This window comes from Parathielavia appendiculata (assembly GCF_033297405.1).
Source record: "Parathielavia appendiculata strain CBS 731.68 unplaced genomic scaffold N657scaffold_49, whole genome shotgun sequence".
Taxonomy (NCBI): Eukaryota; Fungi; Ascomycota; class Sordariomycetes; order Sordariales; family Chaetomiaceae; genus Parathielavia; species Parathielavia appendiculata.
Window position 1 is genome coordinate 43,287 of NW_026944268.1, and position 17,126 is coordinate 60,412.

Consider the following 17,126-nt stretch of genomic DNA (forward strand, 5'->3'; position numbering starts at 1 on the left):
GAGATACCGATCTTGGCCCAATGGAACTGCCAGAAGTTGTAAGTGAACCGCCGCTTGACTGCCCAGGGGAAGGAAAACAAGAGTGTCCGTGCGGTAGGTACGGATTGTACATATTTTTTGGACTTGTGTAGCCATTGGGGACTTTATGTTGGCTTAGGTTTACATGTTGTTAGGTACCATTCCGCTTGGCGTCGCCACTTACCGAAACGGAGCTTGGCCCGTGTCGCGGAGTTAAGTTGTACTCCGCGAAGTTCGTGAGTGGACTGCCCGCGTGACGCCCGTTTCATGGTACTGGTACTCGCGCCGGGTCCAGAACCAAACACTCCGCTTGCTGTGGAGTTTCCCCTAGCGGCATCTGGGGCCCCACAAGCGGACTCCGAAGATCGCCCGGGATAGCTTGAAAGCAGATTTCCGGGTGCCCGCGGTGTCAGCCTTGTCCCACATTCCCTCTGCGTCCTCCAGGCTCTTTCAGCTCGATCCGGTTGTTAGACCTAGGGAGCCTCCCCATATCAGAGGTATATGTTTAGACAAGAGTGTCCCCCATAGTTTTTGCTAGGTCGGTTCCATCCGCCTTGCAGCATGGTCATCGATGACATTGAACCCATTCGCGCTCAACTTGCGTCTCATATTCCTGCAACTCGGAAACGCATCATCACTTGATTCGCGTGCTGTGAGTCTGGGCAACAAGTTAATATCATGGCCCTGATACACGGGTAAGTAGAGTGCCTCACGGTCCTCGGTTGACTCAAGTTCTCAACACAAGCAAAAGTGTTGGATACTGACTAATACAGCATCGACTACTCGGTTGTCAATCCCGACAACAAGTGGAAGATGCTGAGATCGCAGTCGCGATTCGCGCTTTGGGGCAAGTCACAACAATCAACTGGCTATGATTTGACCGGTATCTGTACTATCTAACACGCGTGGTCACAACGCATAGCACTCCTGATCTCGTCTGGCGTTGTCATGCAGGGCTTCGACATTGTAGCCGGAGGACAGCTCGCTGCCATGCCCGCATTCAAGGAAACGTTTGGAGTGCTGCAGGGCGACGGCAGCTACCTGATCCCGGCGCACTACCTCTCGGCCTGGAACTCGATCGCCCCGGCTACGGAGATCGCCATCACTTTCATTTTCGCCCCGCTGCTCGAGAAGTTCGGTCGAAAATGGGGCATCCTGACCGCATCGCTCATTTCGGCCGCCGGCGTCGTCCTCCAACAGCTTGCCACAGATTGGAGGACGCACTTGGCCGGCAGGGGCGTCAACGGTATCGCCATCGGCATGATGTTTACCATCTCTCCGCTCTGGATCGGCGAAACCTGTCGTCCGGAGCTCCGCGGCTTCTTCCTCTGCTTCTTCAACACCAGCATCGTCCTGGGCCAGTTCGCCATCGTCATTGTCTCACAGGGCAGCAGCCACATCTCGGGCAAGTGGCAGTGGTGGCTGCCCGTCGTCGCTATGTACACCTTCCCCTGTAAGTCTGGAAGTACCCTCTGCTGTCCCGGTGTTCAACATTGCTGAGACCAAGCTGCATGGTATAACTATAGTGATCCTGACCGCCGCATGGCCCTTCTTCCCCGAGTCGCCATACTGGCTCGTCCGCCGTGGCAGGCGAGAGGAGGCCAAAAAAGCCCTGCGCCGCATCTACGGCTTCGAGGAGCAGGGATTCTACGAGATTGAAGCGACACGCATAGAAGAGGAGATCCGTCTCACGAGTGATCTGCACGGCCACGTCGAAGCAAAACCTCCCAGGAGGATCCTGGGTGTCAACGTGGAGCTGGAAGCCGAATGCTTCGACCCGACCAACCGCAAGCGCACCCTGACCGCCATCTTCGCAGCGTCCGCGCAGCAGATGATTGGTGCCACGTTCGTCATTGGCTACGCGACGTACTTTTTCGAACTCATCGGCATCAGCAACTACTTTGCGGCCTCGATGGCTCTGTACGCCGTCATGCTCGCCGCTAGCATGTCGGCATTCCCCCTCACGGAGATCTACGGCCGCAGGTTCCTGATCGTCGGTCCCCAATTCATGCTCTGCTTCATGGTTCTGATCATTGGAATCTTGGGGTGCGTCCCGGACAAGACCAAGTCTAGCTGGGGCATCGTCGCCTTGCTGTATATGTGGGCCCTCATCTACCAGCTCTCCATCGGCGCTACCGGCTTTGTACTGGCGTCCGAGATCGCGACTATGAGACTTCGGGCGACGACACAGGGTCTCATTACCGTCACCAATGCCGCTTGGGGCCTGATCATGCAGTTCACGGTCCCGTACATGATCAACCCCGATGCCGGAAACTTGGGCGGCAAGGTTGGCTTTATCTTTTTGGGGACAGGGCTGATGGCGGCCGTCGGGGGCTGGTACCTGTTCCCCGAGACAAAGGGGCTTTCCTTCGAGAAGCTGGACGAACTGTATGCCATGAAGGTGCCCCCGAGGCTATTCAGGAGCGTGGCGGCCGAGGGCACCAACCGATATAACGGAGGAGAGCTTGTTGATGTAACGGTCCCAGGAGTATATTGCAACTAGCTGGTGACGACTCTACGAGTTTGCCTCGAATGGAGAAAGAAGAAGAAAGGAGAGAACTAGATGACAGGAAGAGAGGGCAGCTCTTATATGCTCCGGAACACACAGACACTGCCTGACCTCAGGATGACGTTATCATGATATCACGGCCGAGGGTTGCCGAGGCCATCATGGGCTCAGCCCATCACAGTTGACAAGGAAGCGGGTGTTAGTGTGCAACATATTTGAGCCGCAACCATTGAGAGTAGCATAGGCTGGCAACGTCAAGACCTAACGGCCTAAAGTTACTTCCTGATGATGTGTGATCCTGGGCCATCTGGTTGAGCCGGCTGCTGACCTGGTGTCTTCCTGCGTAAACGTACTTGGTAATTCATACACCTTAGCGTGGTGACTTTGAAGTTTGAAGCGAGACACAGAAACGTACGGAAAGCAACCTCGTGGGCGCCCAGCAGGGAAAGGGCGGAATAGTGCTTGCAAGGGCGAGTTCTGTGGCATCCAACCATAAGGCATTTCCACATTCCCCTGCTTCTACATCAAGGGGCCGAAAACCAGACACATCAACACAACCACTGCGTGCATGTAAGCCAAGGTCCCGGACCGGGTATCGCAACCACCATCGGCTTAGCGCGCCGGAAGTTCAGAAGCGCAACGCATCGCGAGGGCAGTGCTGCTTCAGTTGTTGGATGCAATTAGGTAAATGTCCTTCAAGGTGAATTGTACGCTATGTGATGAACTCGGACCGGAGATGGAGGAGAAAGCTCCCCGGCCTCGGATAGCTCTATACATGCTTTCCCCGATGAAATCATGTCCATCTTGGTAATAGATTGCTCATCCACGCTCCCGCCATGTTTCCTTTGCCGCTTGCGTTTTCTTGGGGAACCACCGACGAAGCTCTGTTCCGGCCCTGACACGGCGTCTTCCCCTAAAATACTAAAGGGGAGGATTTGAGCCATTCGACGTCGGCTGAGCTTGTCCAAGGCCGCCCGGAAGTCGTCGAGGATGATACTATCTGTGAAACACTTGAAGACGAAAGCGAATTTCCAGAAGGGGTTGATGACGCCTATGGGAATCACCGGGGTCACAGCCAGAATGTCCACGATGATGAAGACCATGCTGAGGCCCATGCAGAGAAGCAAGATGCCGAACCGAGGAGAGACCTGAACGATCTCTATGAAGCCAAGGTCATAGCGGAATCGAATGTTCCAGAAGAGATTGATAATGGTGAATATCCACCACGGATCGCTAATAGTGGCCGGAGCGATGTCAGCAGATTGGAGAGCGTGATGGGTTACCCTGGCTATGAAACAGCGTCACTTACCGGAAAACAGCCTCGTATGGCCTTGTTCTATTGAAAATCTGGGTTTCGCGGCCATTGAAGTAAGCGAAGTTCGCGTAAATCTCCAGAATCCAATAAGGCTGAACGGCGACGACGCTGCCAATGTAGATGAGATTTCCTCGGCGACCCAAGAAGGGCTTGCTCTTCATCCACGCAATGACATTGTGGAGAGTCCACGATGTGATGAGCGGAACGACAGTCGATGAGAGAAACCAACCCCATACTGGAGGGTCGAAAAAGATGAAGAAAGCATTAGGAACCGCCAGTAGAAGCTGTGGGGGTGTTGTTATCAGCAGGTGGACGGTCAGGCATGTGTTGATATTCGGAGGGTCACTGACCTCAATCAAGATGAGCTTGTGGAGCAGGACTCCTCGCCTCATATTCGCAAGAGTGATTCCGCACATGATGATCAGGGCACCGACCATGAAGCCCTGGGACCATGCTTCGAGAGTCAGTTTTGCCGGGTCCGACGGCTTTCCATGCTCAGCGGCTGCTGTGTTGGCCATTTCGACGGTGTGGGTAATGACAGTGTCGCTGAAGTGGAGGCAACTACATGGAATCGAAGATGTGGTTGAAGTCTGTGAGTGAGAACCAAATGAAATGGGCGACAGCTTGGCTATATACTCAGGAAATGGAATTGAATAACATAGGCAGTAGTCTAAGCTGCGACGGTGCGCGAGCCAGTCGACTAACATCCTTTTCGTTGTCCCACGCTCCCTTCCTGCACACCCTCCCGGAAGTCCCGGGCATAAGGCTCGACCCCGCTTACGCTTCCCCACATTGAACCTCCATCACAGCACCAACCCGGAAGCGGGAAGGGTGCCCGACACTACACGTGTAAAAGCTTGTAGCTTGCCGCTAATCTGGTAACCCCAGACTTTGCCCCATAACGCCATGCAGCTTGGCAGCCGACGGGATGGAGGGAATGCGGAGAAGGGTCTAAACCCGCGCTTACAGGGCTGCCGGGCGTACAGCACAGATCGAAGATCATGGCAGGACTCAGGAGCAACAATGCGCCACCATGTCGTATGACTTCCAGGCCAAGGGTGAACAAGTAGGCGAGTTCTACCGGAAGAAGCTGTCGCCTGTGCGTGTTTGAGGAGAGTGGGTGGGCAGGTTGCAAATTGCCTCGATTCGGAGTTGCTGCCCCAGACTACTTCCCGCTTGCTCATCCATTGTCACAAGAAAAGAACCCAGCAGGACAGACTACTCCCTTTAATTCTCTAATATGTGGGCCCAGGATGTGCCACGGGAAAGCCTGTCGAGTGACTGGGCTGAGTGGGAGTCCACGCTAGCGGCAAACCGCATCTTGTCGACCTTTCCAACTACCGTACTAAAGGTACCTATCTAGCACCAGCTCGAACTCAGAGGCGTGACCGAGATGGCCCCAAAGGCCAAAGTTCCCTTGTTCCCAATCACGCTGATGCCTGTCGATTCTCTGTATCGAGGCCAGACCGTTGCTGACATGACAGTGCCATCTCCAACAAAGACCTCCAGGATTCCACGGTCGAGGAAAATATCCAGCGTCAGCTTGTTGTCTTTAGGCTCGGCAAGGACCGCGTCCCATTGCCCCGCTTGGCCGTAGCCAGCATTGGAGGTGTCCAAGGTAAGTTTTCGGCTTTCGATCTCGTAGGTGAGGAGGGTGGACTCCGCCTTGGACTGGAACAGGGCCAGCGTGAAGGAAGAGGCGCTCGTGGCGCCGAGGTCGACGGAGAGCTTCACCCTTGCAGTGTTCGTGCTGGCAATGCTGCGGGCTTGTTCGCCGACTTGAAGAGGGCCCAGCTTCGTCGTGGGGCCGCTCGCCAGACTGTCGAGCTCCGCAATGGGCCGGCTGCCCAGGCCTCCGTCCTCCCTGAGGAAAAGCTCCCGGGTAACGGAATGCTGTCCGGCCCAGCCGTTGGCACGGGTTGGCCACTTGGAGGTCGGCCAGTTGCCCATCCAGTCGATGGCGAGGTTGCGTCCGGACTCGTCCTTGTACCACTGCATGGCGTAGCTTGCCGGGCCGGCGTTGACGAGTCCGCGCTTCTCGCTCGTGAACACCGAGCCGTTGTATGTGCCCGTCTCGTACAGCCCCAACCCGTTCCCACCATAAAAGAGGACCCACTTGTCGCCGACGGGGAAGAAGTTGGGGCATTCCCAGACCGCCCCAGTGCTCCCGTCCCCAGTATACATGACGCCAATGTGGGACCAAGAAAACGGGTCGGAGCCACGATACAGCTGGACCTGTCCCGAGGCACCGTTGGTCGCACCAAGAACCATCTTCCACGAGTTGTCTGTCGGGTCGTGAAACACCTTGGGGTCACGGAAGAAGACAGGGGCTCCCGCTGGCGGGCCGGGAATCGCGGGATTGCTTGGAGACAGCTTGAACTTGTCGCCGCTTTTGCTGCTGGCAACGGCGACGCTTTCCTGGACTGCGCCGGGATGGGCCCTCGTATCAACGTAGTCTGTAAAGACGAGATGAAGCTCTCCGCCGTGGACCATGGCGCTGCCGGTGAACCGGCCTGACTCGTCGCCGGGAATGCTTGTCTTCGCCGGAGAGAGGGCGACAGGAAGCTCACGCCAATGGACCGCATCCGTGCTCACAACATGGGACCAGTACATTGGGCCCCACATGGGGGAGTCGGGGTGAAACTGGCTGAAGAGATGGTGGCGTCCTCTCCACTGGGAAAGGCCGGCCGGATCGTTGATCCATCCTTGGTAAGGCGTGTAGTGATACTGCGGGCGCAGCGGGTCCGCGGCGTACAGCGAACATGCGCGTGAGTTGCGAAAAGGCGGTTGGTTGGCTTGACCGATAACTTGGAAGGTCAGGCCATCTCCGTTGCCGAGGGCACGGCGCCCGACGCGGAGGTCGTCGAAGTTGATATGACCCCAGGATTCACTTGTGCTGCTGTCATGGACCACGATGTGGACCATCTGGCCAGCCCATTTGCTGGTGTCCCAGGTGATGCGGATCAGGGCCTCGTCGTTGGTCCCCGTCTGCTTCAGGAGCAATTGGTTGTCCCTGTCCCTGACGAGACCGACGTAGAGGTTGTCCGGATCATAGCCGCCGCCAACGAGGAAGCTCAGGACAGAGCTCGCCCGAAAGGAGCTGGACTTGAGCTCGCCGACAGCCGATTCGCCGGCCTGAGTGATGCCCCAGATGAAGTACTTCTGGTCTTGGTGGAAAGGCCCGCCCCAGTACGATGTCGAGTCGGTAACGGAGCGGTTCCCAAAGGCATCTCCTTGGACGACTTGCCAGCCCTCAAGATTACCAGTCTCGAAGTTAGCATTGCGAGGCTCGTAGGCTTGGTCGCCTCTGTGGTCTTCCAGGTCGCCTTGTTTTGGAAGCGGCCCGCCAAACGCCTTGGAGGCTGCCGACAAGGCTAGGGCAAGCTTGAGGAGTCGGTGTGGCACCATGCTAATTGCGTTCTTCGGAAGAGACGAGGGTGCGTGCTGGTTAAGGTACTGTCGTCATAAACTCGGCTGTAGATCAACCTCATTGGGCTGGTTGTGGAGGGGAAATGAGCCCATTTTGTGCTTCCCCATGGAGAGCGATTCGCGTTCCCCGCGGAGGCGCTCAGTGTACTTCGCTCTAGGAAGCAATCTCGCTTCCAAGTCAACAAGGAGCCCGACGCTGCGGACCATGCAGGCCATTCGGGCATTGTGATCGGTGTTCATCGCGGTCTGCGTTCCTAAGTTTCCCAAACAGATCTCCACGACGGTTAGATCGCAAAATACACCTGTACTAGCCTGTCCCGGCTTTTTTTGCGGAAGTGGAACCGTCGCGGAGCTAGCTGCAACTCCGCGAAAGTCTGAGTCACGCGACAAGTGTGGGTAACTTACATGTGCTAAAAGACGGTGGGTCCTCAAAGATCACTCACGCTAAGTTAGGTACCAGCTTCGCTGCTTCCTTCGGGGTTTGTTGTCGCGAAGCTCCATGTTGCCTGCTACTTTGTTCTGAGATGCGAAGAGGATATCAAGTCTCCATGATTCACGAGTACCTGGCTTTCCTGAGCATAAATTCGGCAACATCTCGACGTAACAACATGCTGTATTCTTCTCTTCATCAACAGCTGTTGTCCTTCGATACCTACATTGCACACTGTCAGCCGCCTTAACCCGCTTCACGACAATGGCAACTCCAGTCCCGTCCTTCTCCCGAGGAGATCTGCTGTTCTCCGTGGCCCAGCGCACGACGGCTCGCACGGCTCGGATCTCCAGCTGGGACCAGTCCGGCCTCAACGAGGATGCCTTCGTCGTGCAGCCCGGCGAGACGGCAGTCCTCGCAGATCTCGAGGGCCCGGGCATGATTACTCACCTGTGGTTTGTGCAAACTTGCCGACGCATCCTCGGACCGGGCCTGATTCCGTACTCCAAGTCAGGCGTCGCCATGATGGAGATCCACAACGCCTTGGGTCTCAGCTACGAAGACAGCGATCCCGACTACTACCGCAAGGTACTCATCCGCATGTACTGGGACGACTCCGAGACCCCCAACGTCATCGCTCCGATTGGGGACTTCTTCTGTCTCGGCCACTCCATGGCTGCCAACTTCCAGTCCCTTCCCTTCACCGTCTCGGTGAAGCCGTCCGAGGAAAAGAAGTTTGGCGGCTCGGCTGCCTTCAACTGCTACCTGATCATGCCGTTCAATACGCGTGCCAGGATCGAGATTGAGAACCAGGGCGAACACGCCTACTTCCAATACTTCTACATCGACTATGAGCTGCGCCCCACCCCCTTCGATCCGAACGAAATCCTCTACTTCCACGCCCACTGGCGGCGCGAGAACCCCACCAACGGCTGGGCACCGAATGCTATGCAGACCAACAGTCTCGAGACCCAGGTCCCCAACCTCACCGGTGACGGCTACACCATCCTCGAGACGACTGGTTCGGGCAACTTCATCGGCTGCAACCACTCGGTGCTGCATCACCAGGGCACTTGGTGGGGCGAGGGCGACGACATAATTCTCATCGACGACGACACCTGGCCGCCCAGCATGCACGGCACCGGGGGCGAGGACTACTTCAGCCAAGGCTGGGGCATGCAGAAGAACGCCTACCCCTTCTGCGGCACCATCATCCACGAGGAGGACGTCCCCGGCTACCAGGTCTCGTACCGGTGGCACTTGGCCGACCCGGTGCGCTTCAACAAGAAGATCACAGTCAAGCTGGAGCACGGACATGCCAACCATCTCCGCGACGACTGGTCCACGATGGCCTACTGGTACCAGACGCTGCCGGGACCCAAGCTGGATATCCTCTTTGTCGACCAGCGACTTCCCAACAGGCCCACCGTTGCGCCGCCTCCTGACCCGGCCCCTGATAGGCCCTTGACTGACTTGCAGCAGCAGCTCATCACGCAGAGAGAGGAGAGGCTCGATGCCTTTGTGCGGGACCGCAACCAGTGGCTGGAGAGAAGGGCCGAGGCGTCCCGGAAGAGAGCGCAGAAAAATATCGAGATTGCGAAGGACATTAGGAAACGCTTCGTACATAGCCTGCAGGCTTAGATAGGTGGGCAGTAGGGAGGTGCCAATCATTGGAGATGTTGTGGTCGCTTCAAGTTCAATGCATAAGGTAGCGGACAAGAATAGAGAACAAGTTTTCTCGATGTTGGGATTCTCTTGGGTATCTTCCTTTATTGAGCCGCGACGCTGTACTTTTGCCCTTGCTGTTCACGGTTTTTAGATGTGTAAACATCTCCGTTCCCTAAGGTACTTGGTAGTTTACGGCATCCTCGCCTTCAACCTGCAGCCCAAGCAGCCTACACTCAAGTGGCCGACCCGCACATTCGCCGGCATAGCCAAATCCGCGATATCCAGATCCCTCTACACCAGCTCCCGCAGCGTATTGGACGCCACATGATCGTTCGGCCGCTTTGTTATCCCCACCAACCATAACTCCCTACTCGTGTCGCTCAGCCTAGACCACTCCTCCTGTAACTCCTCCTGCCCTCCGCCATACCTGCATCACTCCCACTACCCTCCCAAAACTTATCCCTACGCTCTCCTATCTCAACGCCCTCTACACCGCCCCCCAAAGCACCGCCCGGGTCGTTTCAATACCCGATGCCTAAGACTCCGGCTTCTGCGCCGATAGATGTTGCTTGCGTGCCGTACTGTGAAGGCGTCGCGACTTCAGACCCTTCGGTTGGTCGGACATCTTCACGCTGTCGGCACTTCTGATGGCGCTTGAATGGAATTTGGTTTATGATAGGGTAGAAGAACGCGTCGGTAGGCAGTTGTTGCCAGGAAAATTCCGAGAGACGGGAGTTTGTGGCTACCTGAGCAGACGGCTCGCTGATTGGGGTGGGACGGCCGTTCCTTCCTTCCTATCGCATACTGGAAGCCGCACAAACCCCTAAACGGCGCCGCTTTGATCAAATGCGACATCACCATGACGCGATGCGATGCACTTCGCGATGTCTTTGACCCGATACTATTTGTATGGCCACCTCTTACCACAACCACCGACCGCGCCATCAACCCCAACAGCACCACTGCAACTGGCAGGTGGTGATCGCATCAATTTGAGCTTTTTTTTTTTTTTTAATTGCCAATACGACAGCGAATATGGCCAATCCCGGCGAAAACACCACGCAAACCGGCCCACCGCGGCCTTCACGATTCACAACGGGTGCGGTTAGAAGCGGGCACCCTCAAGGTAATTCGCAGCCGCATACTCGGGCTATGTCCTATACACGCAGACAGTTCGCACCAATACTCGTGGGGTCACAGCTAGACTAGTAGTACTCCGGCCTCCCGGGGCAAAGGCGCGGGTAGCGGGCGTTCCAGCAAACACATGTCTCAATCTGTCGAGCAACAGCAGAGAACCCGGCTTGGACGTGGCGCACGGGTGGATGATGGTTCCTAGCTTAAGCGTCGCACCTCTCCAACAGTCGCAGGCACAGTAGAGAGAGGTCTTAAAGATTGTGACGGGCACCACCCAAGGTCTGGTCAGCTCGCACATACAAGATCAATATTCCTACGAAGAGAGCAAGAGCTAGATGACAGGAACGGGCGTGCAACCAGACCTATATGCTGGAGCACATGCCTATGATACAATCATGAGAACAGTGACTACAGGCATGTAACATGACCATGAGAACAGGAACGGGGATCCCGTGACAAAGATGCTACTGAACTGTATCGATATCTGAAAACAATGTAGCAAGCTGACCGATCAAGATACTGCCCAGCTTACCGCGCAGACTGCAGCCAGTGGTATCCTGCTTCAAATCGGCTGGCGGGCTCGGAGGAGAGCGGGCCGAGAAACTGGAATGACTGATGTGGTCCTCCTGATGGATGATCGAGCCGACTCCGGTGTGTGTCACCCTCCGCCGGGTTTCTGCTTGTATCATCCGATTGATGCCAGTGGCAGTATATAATGTGTGTTTGAGAATAACGTTAGCGTTAGATGATGTCTTACTAAGAAGAGTAAGGAAAAGAAAAGACTCAATTCCTCGTTTTGTGTCTTCATGTCCAGCAGTTGTGCGTTGTTCACATGGGTTAAGGTATGGTGAGTTGTGTCATCGTCCGCGAACAGTGGCTTAGGTAGCTTACAGTGGCTTACAGTAGCGCCAATTGCCACAGTTTGATCGACCAGCCGGATTGGGCATGACCGAAAGAAATACCAGCCAATCAGAGAGCGGAGCGCTTGGACGGTAGTTGTGCTGGGAATGCTATTTGCGGTGGGAATGCTAGTTGACACATCAACGGCAGATTGTATCCCTGGAATGCGAAGTATCATAACCGCCTGGTGCATTTTCCCATTACGGTACTTAGTCCTCTCCCATGCCCATCAACAGCATGGTCAATAAATCACTTTTACCACCTTAAAAGATTCAATCCACTGCTTTGACTGGGAATAGCTTCTTCCAGCGCATATCTCAGCGGTCGTCGCCCTGCAGGTTCCAACAGATAGAAGTCCACCGAATCTCGAGTCTTGGCCAAGAGTTTGCCGAGGCCTTTTGTTGGAAAGTCGTGGCACTGGAACTTCTGACGCTCAGTTGCAAGTGCCCTGCTGTTGGATGCATGGCTGCCCAACTGAGCGTCAGACAACGTGAGGGGTAACCAGGGCGCTGGGCAACGAGGTCAGGGCGATTCCCCCTTCGCTGGAGACGTGAGAGAAGAACAACCTTCAATAAAGAACATCTGGGATGCTCCGAGCATCCCAAATATGACTGTTGTAAGCTCCCATCATCTGTGTGATCACCGTGGAATCGTGGCTGTTGGTCTTCCAACATAACCATAGTACCACATGTTACGGTCTTATTCATGTACTGTACTAAGTGAGCGGGGCGACTGTCCTTGAGGTGTAAGAATCATAATAATAATAATGGAATGGAAGTAAAGGTCCCCGTCATGCGATCGATGCAGAAGAAGAACCCTAAGTACAAATAGGGCAGCTATCGCCAATGTTTCTACCGGAACGTCCAAAGTACAATACCGGGCTGAAGTTTGGGGTATTGAACGGACTAGTCTGTATGTGCCGCTCAGTGTGTTGTCTGTTTCAGTTCGGCCAGTCTGAGGCAGGTTGATTTTGCCTATGAACGCTCCTATTCGGTCAAAAGGGTCCAATCCTTGACAAATATCGCAGTCATAGATGAGGCAGGTAAGACGTGTGCACGTAGGACCAAAGAGAGGCAGCATCAACGTCTAAATAGCCCCCAGACTTCACCTCCCCTCCCTTCTGCTTCCATGGGCTTCCTGACGGACTCAGACGCCGGTTTGAGCCAGACTCGAGATTTCAATTTGAAAGCGAAGAAACACACGAACACAGTTTAGCACTTGTACCATTCTCAAGTCAGGGGTAGGACCTGTCCTCTATTAATCGTCATAGCTCAGGTCACAGCACAACCCCCTACGCTCTCGTCTTTCAGGAGCTAGATCAAGCATCACAAGTGGGAAACGGTCAACCGTCAAACTTGATATACAGAACACGTTCTCAACCGTCAACCGCTACGGACGTCGCAATTTATATGTGAATGATTGGCTCGTGATACCGCTGTCCATAAACCTCTGCGCACACTATATATCCATCCTAATTCTTCAAGACCATGAAGAAACAGCTACACCCATTCCTTGCACAGCACAAAGGTGCTTAAAAGGAGAGATTGCCTCCGTTGACCCCGTAAGCGCTGGCAATGGACTGCGAGCTGCTGCCCTCAGCAATCATGACATAGATAGGCGCGAGCTCGGCGGGCTGTGCAATCCTTCCCAAAGGCAGCTGTGCCGCAATCGTATCGGCATTCTCAGTCGTCAGGCCATGAGATGTAAGAAAGTTTGTGGCGGTGAGGCCCGGCGCGATGGCATTGACTCGGATACCTTGAGGGCCCAACTGCAAGCCCAGGGTCTGTGCCATGGAGATGAGAGCAGCCTTTGTCGCGGCATAGTCGACAGCAGCGCCGTGAGGCCGACGCGCCATGCCCGAGGACGTGAAGATGATGGATGAACCGGGCGGGAGGAGTGGTGCCGCTGCGCGAACCAGGTAGAAGGACGCGAAGACGTTGACCTCAAACGTCTGCAGGATCTGTTCGGTCGTGATGGTTGAAATGTTGAGATTCTGCACAAAGTATCCGGCGTTGCTGACGAGGATGTCTAGTCCGCCCATGGCCTCGCGGGCCTGGTGAACGAGGCTCGTGCAGAAGGTTTCATTACGGAGATCGCCTGGCATGGCGAAATAGCGGACACCCTCGGCCTCGACCAAGGTCTTCACCTCATCGGCGTCGGGCTGCTCTTCCGGCAGGTAGTTAATGGTGACGTCGGCGCCTTCGCGAGCGTAGGCAATGGCGACCGCTCGGCCGATGCCCGAGTCTCCTCCTGTGATCAGTGCCTTGCGGCCTTTGAGACGACCAGTGCCGACGTAGGATTTCTCGCCACTGTCGATGGGTGGATTCCAGTTTTGGTGGAGGCCTGGGAAACCTTGATCAGGGAGTATAACTCGATGCTGATATCTGGTTCGCGGGTCGACCAGCGACGGCACGTTGGAACTAGAGTGGTCTGTACGTGTTAGCGCGCTGCGCGTATCCGATCAGCAAGAGACTTACTGCTTGAAGCTGAGACAAGTCCGACGAAAAGATGAGCCGAAACAAAGCTGAACGCGAAGAGCTTCATTATGTGAGGTAAGGTAGGTATGCTGAGGTAGACTGAGCGTGTACATGCGAGGAGGAACTGCTGAGTGTGGTAGTATGAGATCTGGAGAAGCCAGGCAAAACCGAATATTTGTATGCTTTATTGACAATCGACGTCGCCGCCGTAGTGAGGTGTAGCGACACCGCCGAGACGCCCAAAACAAGAATGAACATCATGAGCCACTCAGCACACGTCACGGTCAGCACCATCATCATTCCAACCCAGCATTGGAAGCCTGCAACCTAACCGTAATACTACCAGTCAACTGTAAACCCGGATTTGTCGGATAAGGTGCCGACGTTCGCCGTGGCTGAGTCGCCTTGGGTGTTTCTTAGAAAACACTTTACAGCCGGACTTAAGACTTACAACCGGTCAGACTGGACCGAGATTACAGTTGCCCCGTAAGCCCTTGTTCTATATCTAATTTGTTTCGAGGTACACAGCCGGCGATGGAGGACGTGTAGATAATTGAGGCATGCACGGGATATGATCAGATGGTCGGTTTTCGGCCATTCAGCGACAGCATCGCGTCCAGCGCCGCCACGAAGAATCCATCATGGCTTCCTGAGCTGCAAGCCAAGACTGCGTGCTTTGCCGCTGCGTCGCACGTCTCAACCCCTCTTCCTTAACTTGACCTTGGGTCCTTGGCACACTTGGCGCTGGCTCGATACATGTTTACACGGTCATGCTTCCTGCAGGCTCCCAGCGCCTGCAATCGACGTGACCCAGAACGAAGAACCGCCAGAACTACCTACGCGCGTCATAGCGGGCTGTGCCGACCCTGTCCGCCATCCCGTCCTCGTCGAGAGCCAGAGCCGCAAGGACCGATACATCGCTCTGAGCCACTGTTGGGGCTCAACGGCCTCCTCCATCACGAAAGCAGAGCGCGGCGACAGCATGCAGCGCCGTCTGCAGGAGGTACCCTTTAACGAGCTGAGCACAAACTTCCGGCACGCCGTCGAGGTCACACACGCGCTGGGCTACCAGTACCTCTGGATCAATTCGCTCCACATCGTCCAAGACGACTGGGCCGTCGAATCGGCCAAGATGGCCGAGGTATACACCCCGGCGTCGCTCACCGTTGCCGCGGCCAACAGTGCGTGGGCAGACGAGGGCTTCCTGCAGCCAAGACAGAGGCGCCGGACCGTGATGTTTCCATTCCAGGGCGGCCCGGGAGTCATTTCCAGCTACTTCACGGTCGCCGAGCCCTCGCCAGAAGATGCGAAGGAACTGCGCGACAGCTTCCATATTGAAGTCGACGGCGGCCCGTTGGCTGCGCGAGGCTGGACTCCGCAAGAGCGGCTGCTCGCACGGCGCATCGCCTTCTTCGGCAAAGACCAACTGCACAGGGAGTGCCGCTCAACCCGCTGGAGCGAGAGCACCCGCATACAGCCGATCCAATAGCTGGAATCCAGCGCGCCCGGACTGGTCGCTCTCTGAGGCCTCCCCATGCTTGGTTCCAACCCTGCGCAACAGGACCGTAGTACGAGACTGCTCAACGACTGGTACAGGGTCCTCGGCGAGTTCACCAGGCGCGGACTGACCAACAAAGAAGACAAGCTGCCCGCGCTATTGGGCATCGCCAAAGTGATCAGCCAGGGCTTTGGTCCCGGCTTCGACACCACGTACCACGCCGGCCTATGGGCGCGTGACCTCCCACGTGCTCTGCCGTGGAAAACGGTTGCCCCCGACGCCGGGACCGGCGCTGCGCTACCGGGTCCGTCGTGGTCCTGGATATCCCGGGACGCGGCTATCTACCTGGCGAGCGAGGAGTCCACTGCCGTGACCGACATCCTCGGTGCCGCGTGGGACATCGTCCTGGCCGGGAGCGATGCCCACGGCAGGGTGAAGCAAGGCACGCTCACGCTCACGGGCTCCCTGAAACAGGTGTCCTCCATCCAGCGCATCGAGCGAGAGCCTCGAGTCGTCGGTCCGTTCTCGTGCCCGCTCTCAGACGCGCTCCTCTTCGACGGCCAGGGACAGCAGATCGCCTCGGCCGTGCTGGACGAGCCGGCTGACGCGAGCGTGTATGCGCAGCCCTTGTATGCGGTCCCCGTCAGGCACGCCATGGCCAAAACCAAGCCTGCGCTCTCGATCCTCTCCATCGAGGCCCTGCTGTTGCAGGACAAGGACGATGGCACGTCTAGGCGGGTCGGGGTCGCCAGCATGGGCGGCAGCAATGCCAAAACAGCAAAGGCCTCTGCAATGGAGACTTTCGCCTCTCCAACATCTCGTGCCAGACCGACAACACCATCGATGACCTAACTGAGGAGAATATGCTCCAGCTGCTGGGACGCGACCCGCAGCTCCCCCCTGTCAACAAGTGCATCTCGAGAACGGCGAGACGACGAGAACGGATCTGTCTTATACCTTCCCGTATGCTACTATCATGATGTTCCTCACGACGACGACGACGACGACGCCCAAGACGACACTGACCCCAGCCCCATTCACAACAGCCAGTCTTGCAATGCCACGATGACCATGGTGCCAACACCTTCGACGAAACCCTCCCACCAATCGTCCCAATATACCTCGTCGTCCCCGTCCGCCTCAACCTGTCCCAACATCCCAACCACAAGCGTTTCATCCTCCTCACGATAGCGATTGTCGATTTGGCGTCTGCTACTTCCGGGGGGCACACCGTCCACCGGCACCACAGCCGTCACCACAGCAACCGCCACCTTGAAAAGAACGACAGGCATTCCCCCCGCGTACGGCGCCCCCGACGACTACCTCTGTGTCGGCCCCTTGGGATACGCCACCGACATCTGGTCGCTCGCTGCGACCCTGTTCGCCGTCGTGCACGGGTCTGGGAAGATTCGTTCAGCAGCACTGCGTAGCATGGACATCTTGGTGGCGTACATGACGGTTCTCAGCTTATTGGAAGAAAGGAAACGCCTGGCCTATTGCATTTGAGGACTTTGATGAGTCGAGTGGATCAAGAGCAACTTGTAATTATATCGGTATCTAATTCTAAACTCGGCTTATGCATAGCTCCAATCCGGTTCAGGTTGTGCTTTATTTATGCGTCTGATCACTTATACGTCTGAATGCTTATATATCTGAACGTGGTGATCTTGGTGCTGTATGGATGGATGGATGGAATTTATTTCGCCCGGAGGCACGAAGCCTAAAGGGCCTTGGCACGCTAACTACAT

The 17,126-nt window shown here is 56.0% G+C and overlaps 8 protein-coding genes across 8 annotated transcripts; 3 read left to right on the forward strand and 5 right to left on the reverse strand.

Moving 5' to 3' along the window:
* Positions 1–465: 465 nt before the first annotated feature.
* On the forward strand, positions 466–2,797 carry N657DRAFT_628600 (general substrate transporter). The gene is made up of 4 exons (XM_062790852.1): positions 466–713; positions 792–865; positions 941–1,471; positions 1,545–2,797. The coding sequence occupies exons 1-4, from the start codon at positions 697–699 to the stop codon at positions 2,519–2,521; spliced, it is 1,599 nt and encodes a 532-aa protein (XP_062642120.1). The 5' UTR covers positions 466–696; the 3' UTR covers positions 2,522–2,797.
* Positions 2,798–3,210: 413 nt separating this feature from the next.
* Positions 3,211–4,547, reverse strand: N657DRAFT_651379 (uncharacterized protein). Its single transcript, XM_062794157.1, has 3 exons — positions 4,193–4,547; positions 3,837–4,126; positions 3,211–3,760 (listed from the first exon to the last, which is right to left on the reverse strand). Exons 1-3 carry the CDS (start codon positions 4,358–4,360, stop codon positions 3,223–3,225), a joined length of 996 nt encoding a protein of 331 aa, XP_062642121.1. The 5' UTR covers positions 4,361–4,547; the 3' UTR covers positions 3,211–3,222.
* Positions 4,548–5,088: 541 nt separating this feature from the next.
* N657DRAFT_694480 (glycoside hydrolase family 32 protein) lies at positions 5,089–7,446 on the reverse strand. Its single transcript, XM_062797287.1, has one exon. It carries the CDS (start codon positions 7,248–7,250, stop codon positions 5,202–5,204), a length of 2,049 nt encoding a protein of 682 aa, XP_062642122.1. The 5' UTR covers positions 7,251–7,446; the 3' UTR covers positions 5,089–5,201.
* Positions 7,447–7,749: 303 nt separating this feature from the next.
* N657DRAFT_651381 (uncharacterized protein) lies at positions 7,750–9,400 on the forward strand. The gene has a single exon (XM_062794158.1). It carries the CDS (start codon positions 7,966–7,968, stop codon positions 9,340–9,342), a length of 1,377 nt encoding a protein of 458 aa, XP_062642123.1. The 5' UTR covers positions 7,750–7,965; the 3' UTR covers positions 9,343–9,400.
* Positions 9,401–9,904: 504 nt separating this feature from the next.
* N657DRAFT_651383 (uncharacterized protein) lies at positions 9,905–10,329 on the reverse strand (the record flags this gene model as incomplete). Its single annotated transcript, XM_062794159.1, has 2 exons — positions 9,905–9,994; positions 10,060–10,329. Coding segments are annotated over 2 exons (360 nt in total), but the record flags the coding sequence as incomplete, so codon positions are not given.
* A 2,485-nt stretch (positions 10,330–12,814) lies between these two features.
* N657DRAFT_606363 (NAD(P)-binding protein) lies at positions 12,815–14,269 on the reverse strand. The gene is made up of 2 exons (XM_062790214.1): positions 13,881–14,269; positions 12,815–13,833 (listed from the first exon to the last, which is right to left on the reverse strand). Exons 1-2 carry the CDS (start codon positions 13,945–13,947, stop codon positions 12,935–12,937), a joined length of 966 nt encoding a protein of 321 aa, XP_062642125.1. The 5' UTR covers positions 13,948–14,269; the 3' UTR covers positions 12,815–12,934.
* Positions 14,131–16,230, forward strand: N657DRAFT_638101 (uncharacterized protein; the record flags this gene model as incomplete). Its single annotated transcript, XM_062791561.1, has 4 exons — positions 14,131–14,163; positions 14,227–14,366; positions 14,664–15,317; positions 15,450–16,230. The coding sequence occupies 4 exons, from the start codon at positions 14,131–14,133 to the stop codon at positions 16,228–16,230; spliced, it is 1,608 nt and encodes a 535-aa protein (XP_062642126.1).
* Positions 16,231–16,323: 93 nt separating this feature from the next.
* On the reverse strand, positions 16,324–16,781 carry N657DRAFT_375710 (uncharacterized protein). Its single transcript, XM_062787080.1, has one exon. The coding sequence runs from the start codon at positions 16,668–16,670 to the stop codon at positions 16,416–16,418; it is 255 nt and encodes an 84-aa protein (XP_062642127.1). The 5' UTR covers positions 16,671–16,781; the 3' UTR covers positions 16,324–16,415.
* Positions 16,782–17,126: the final 345 nt, after the last annotated feature.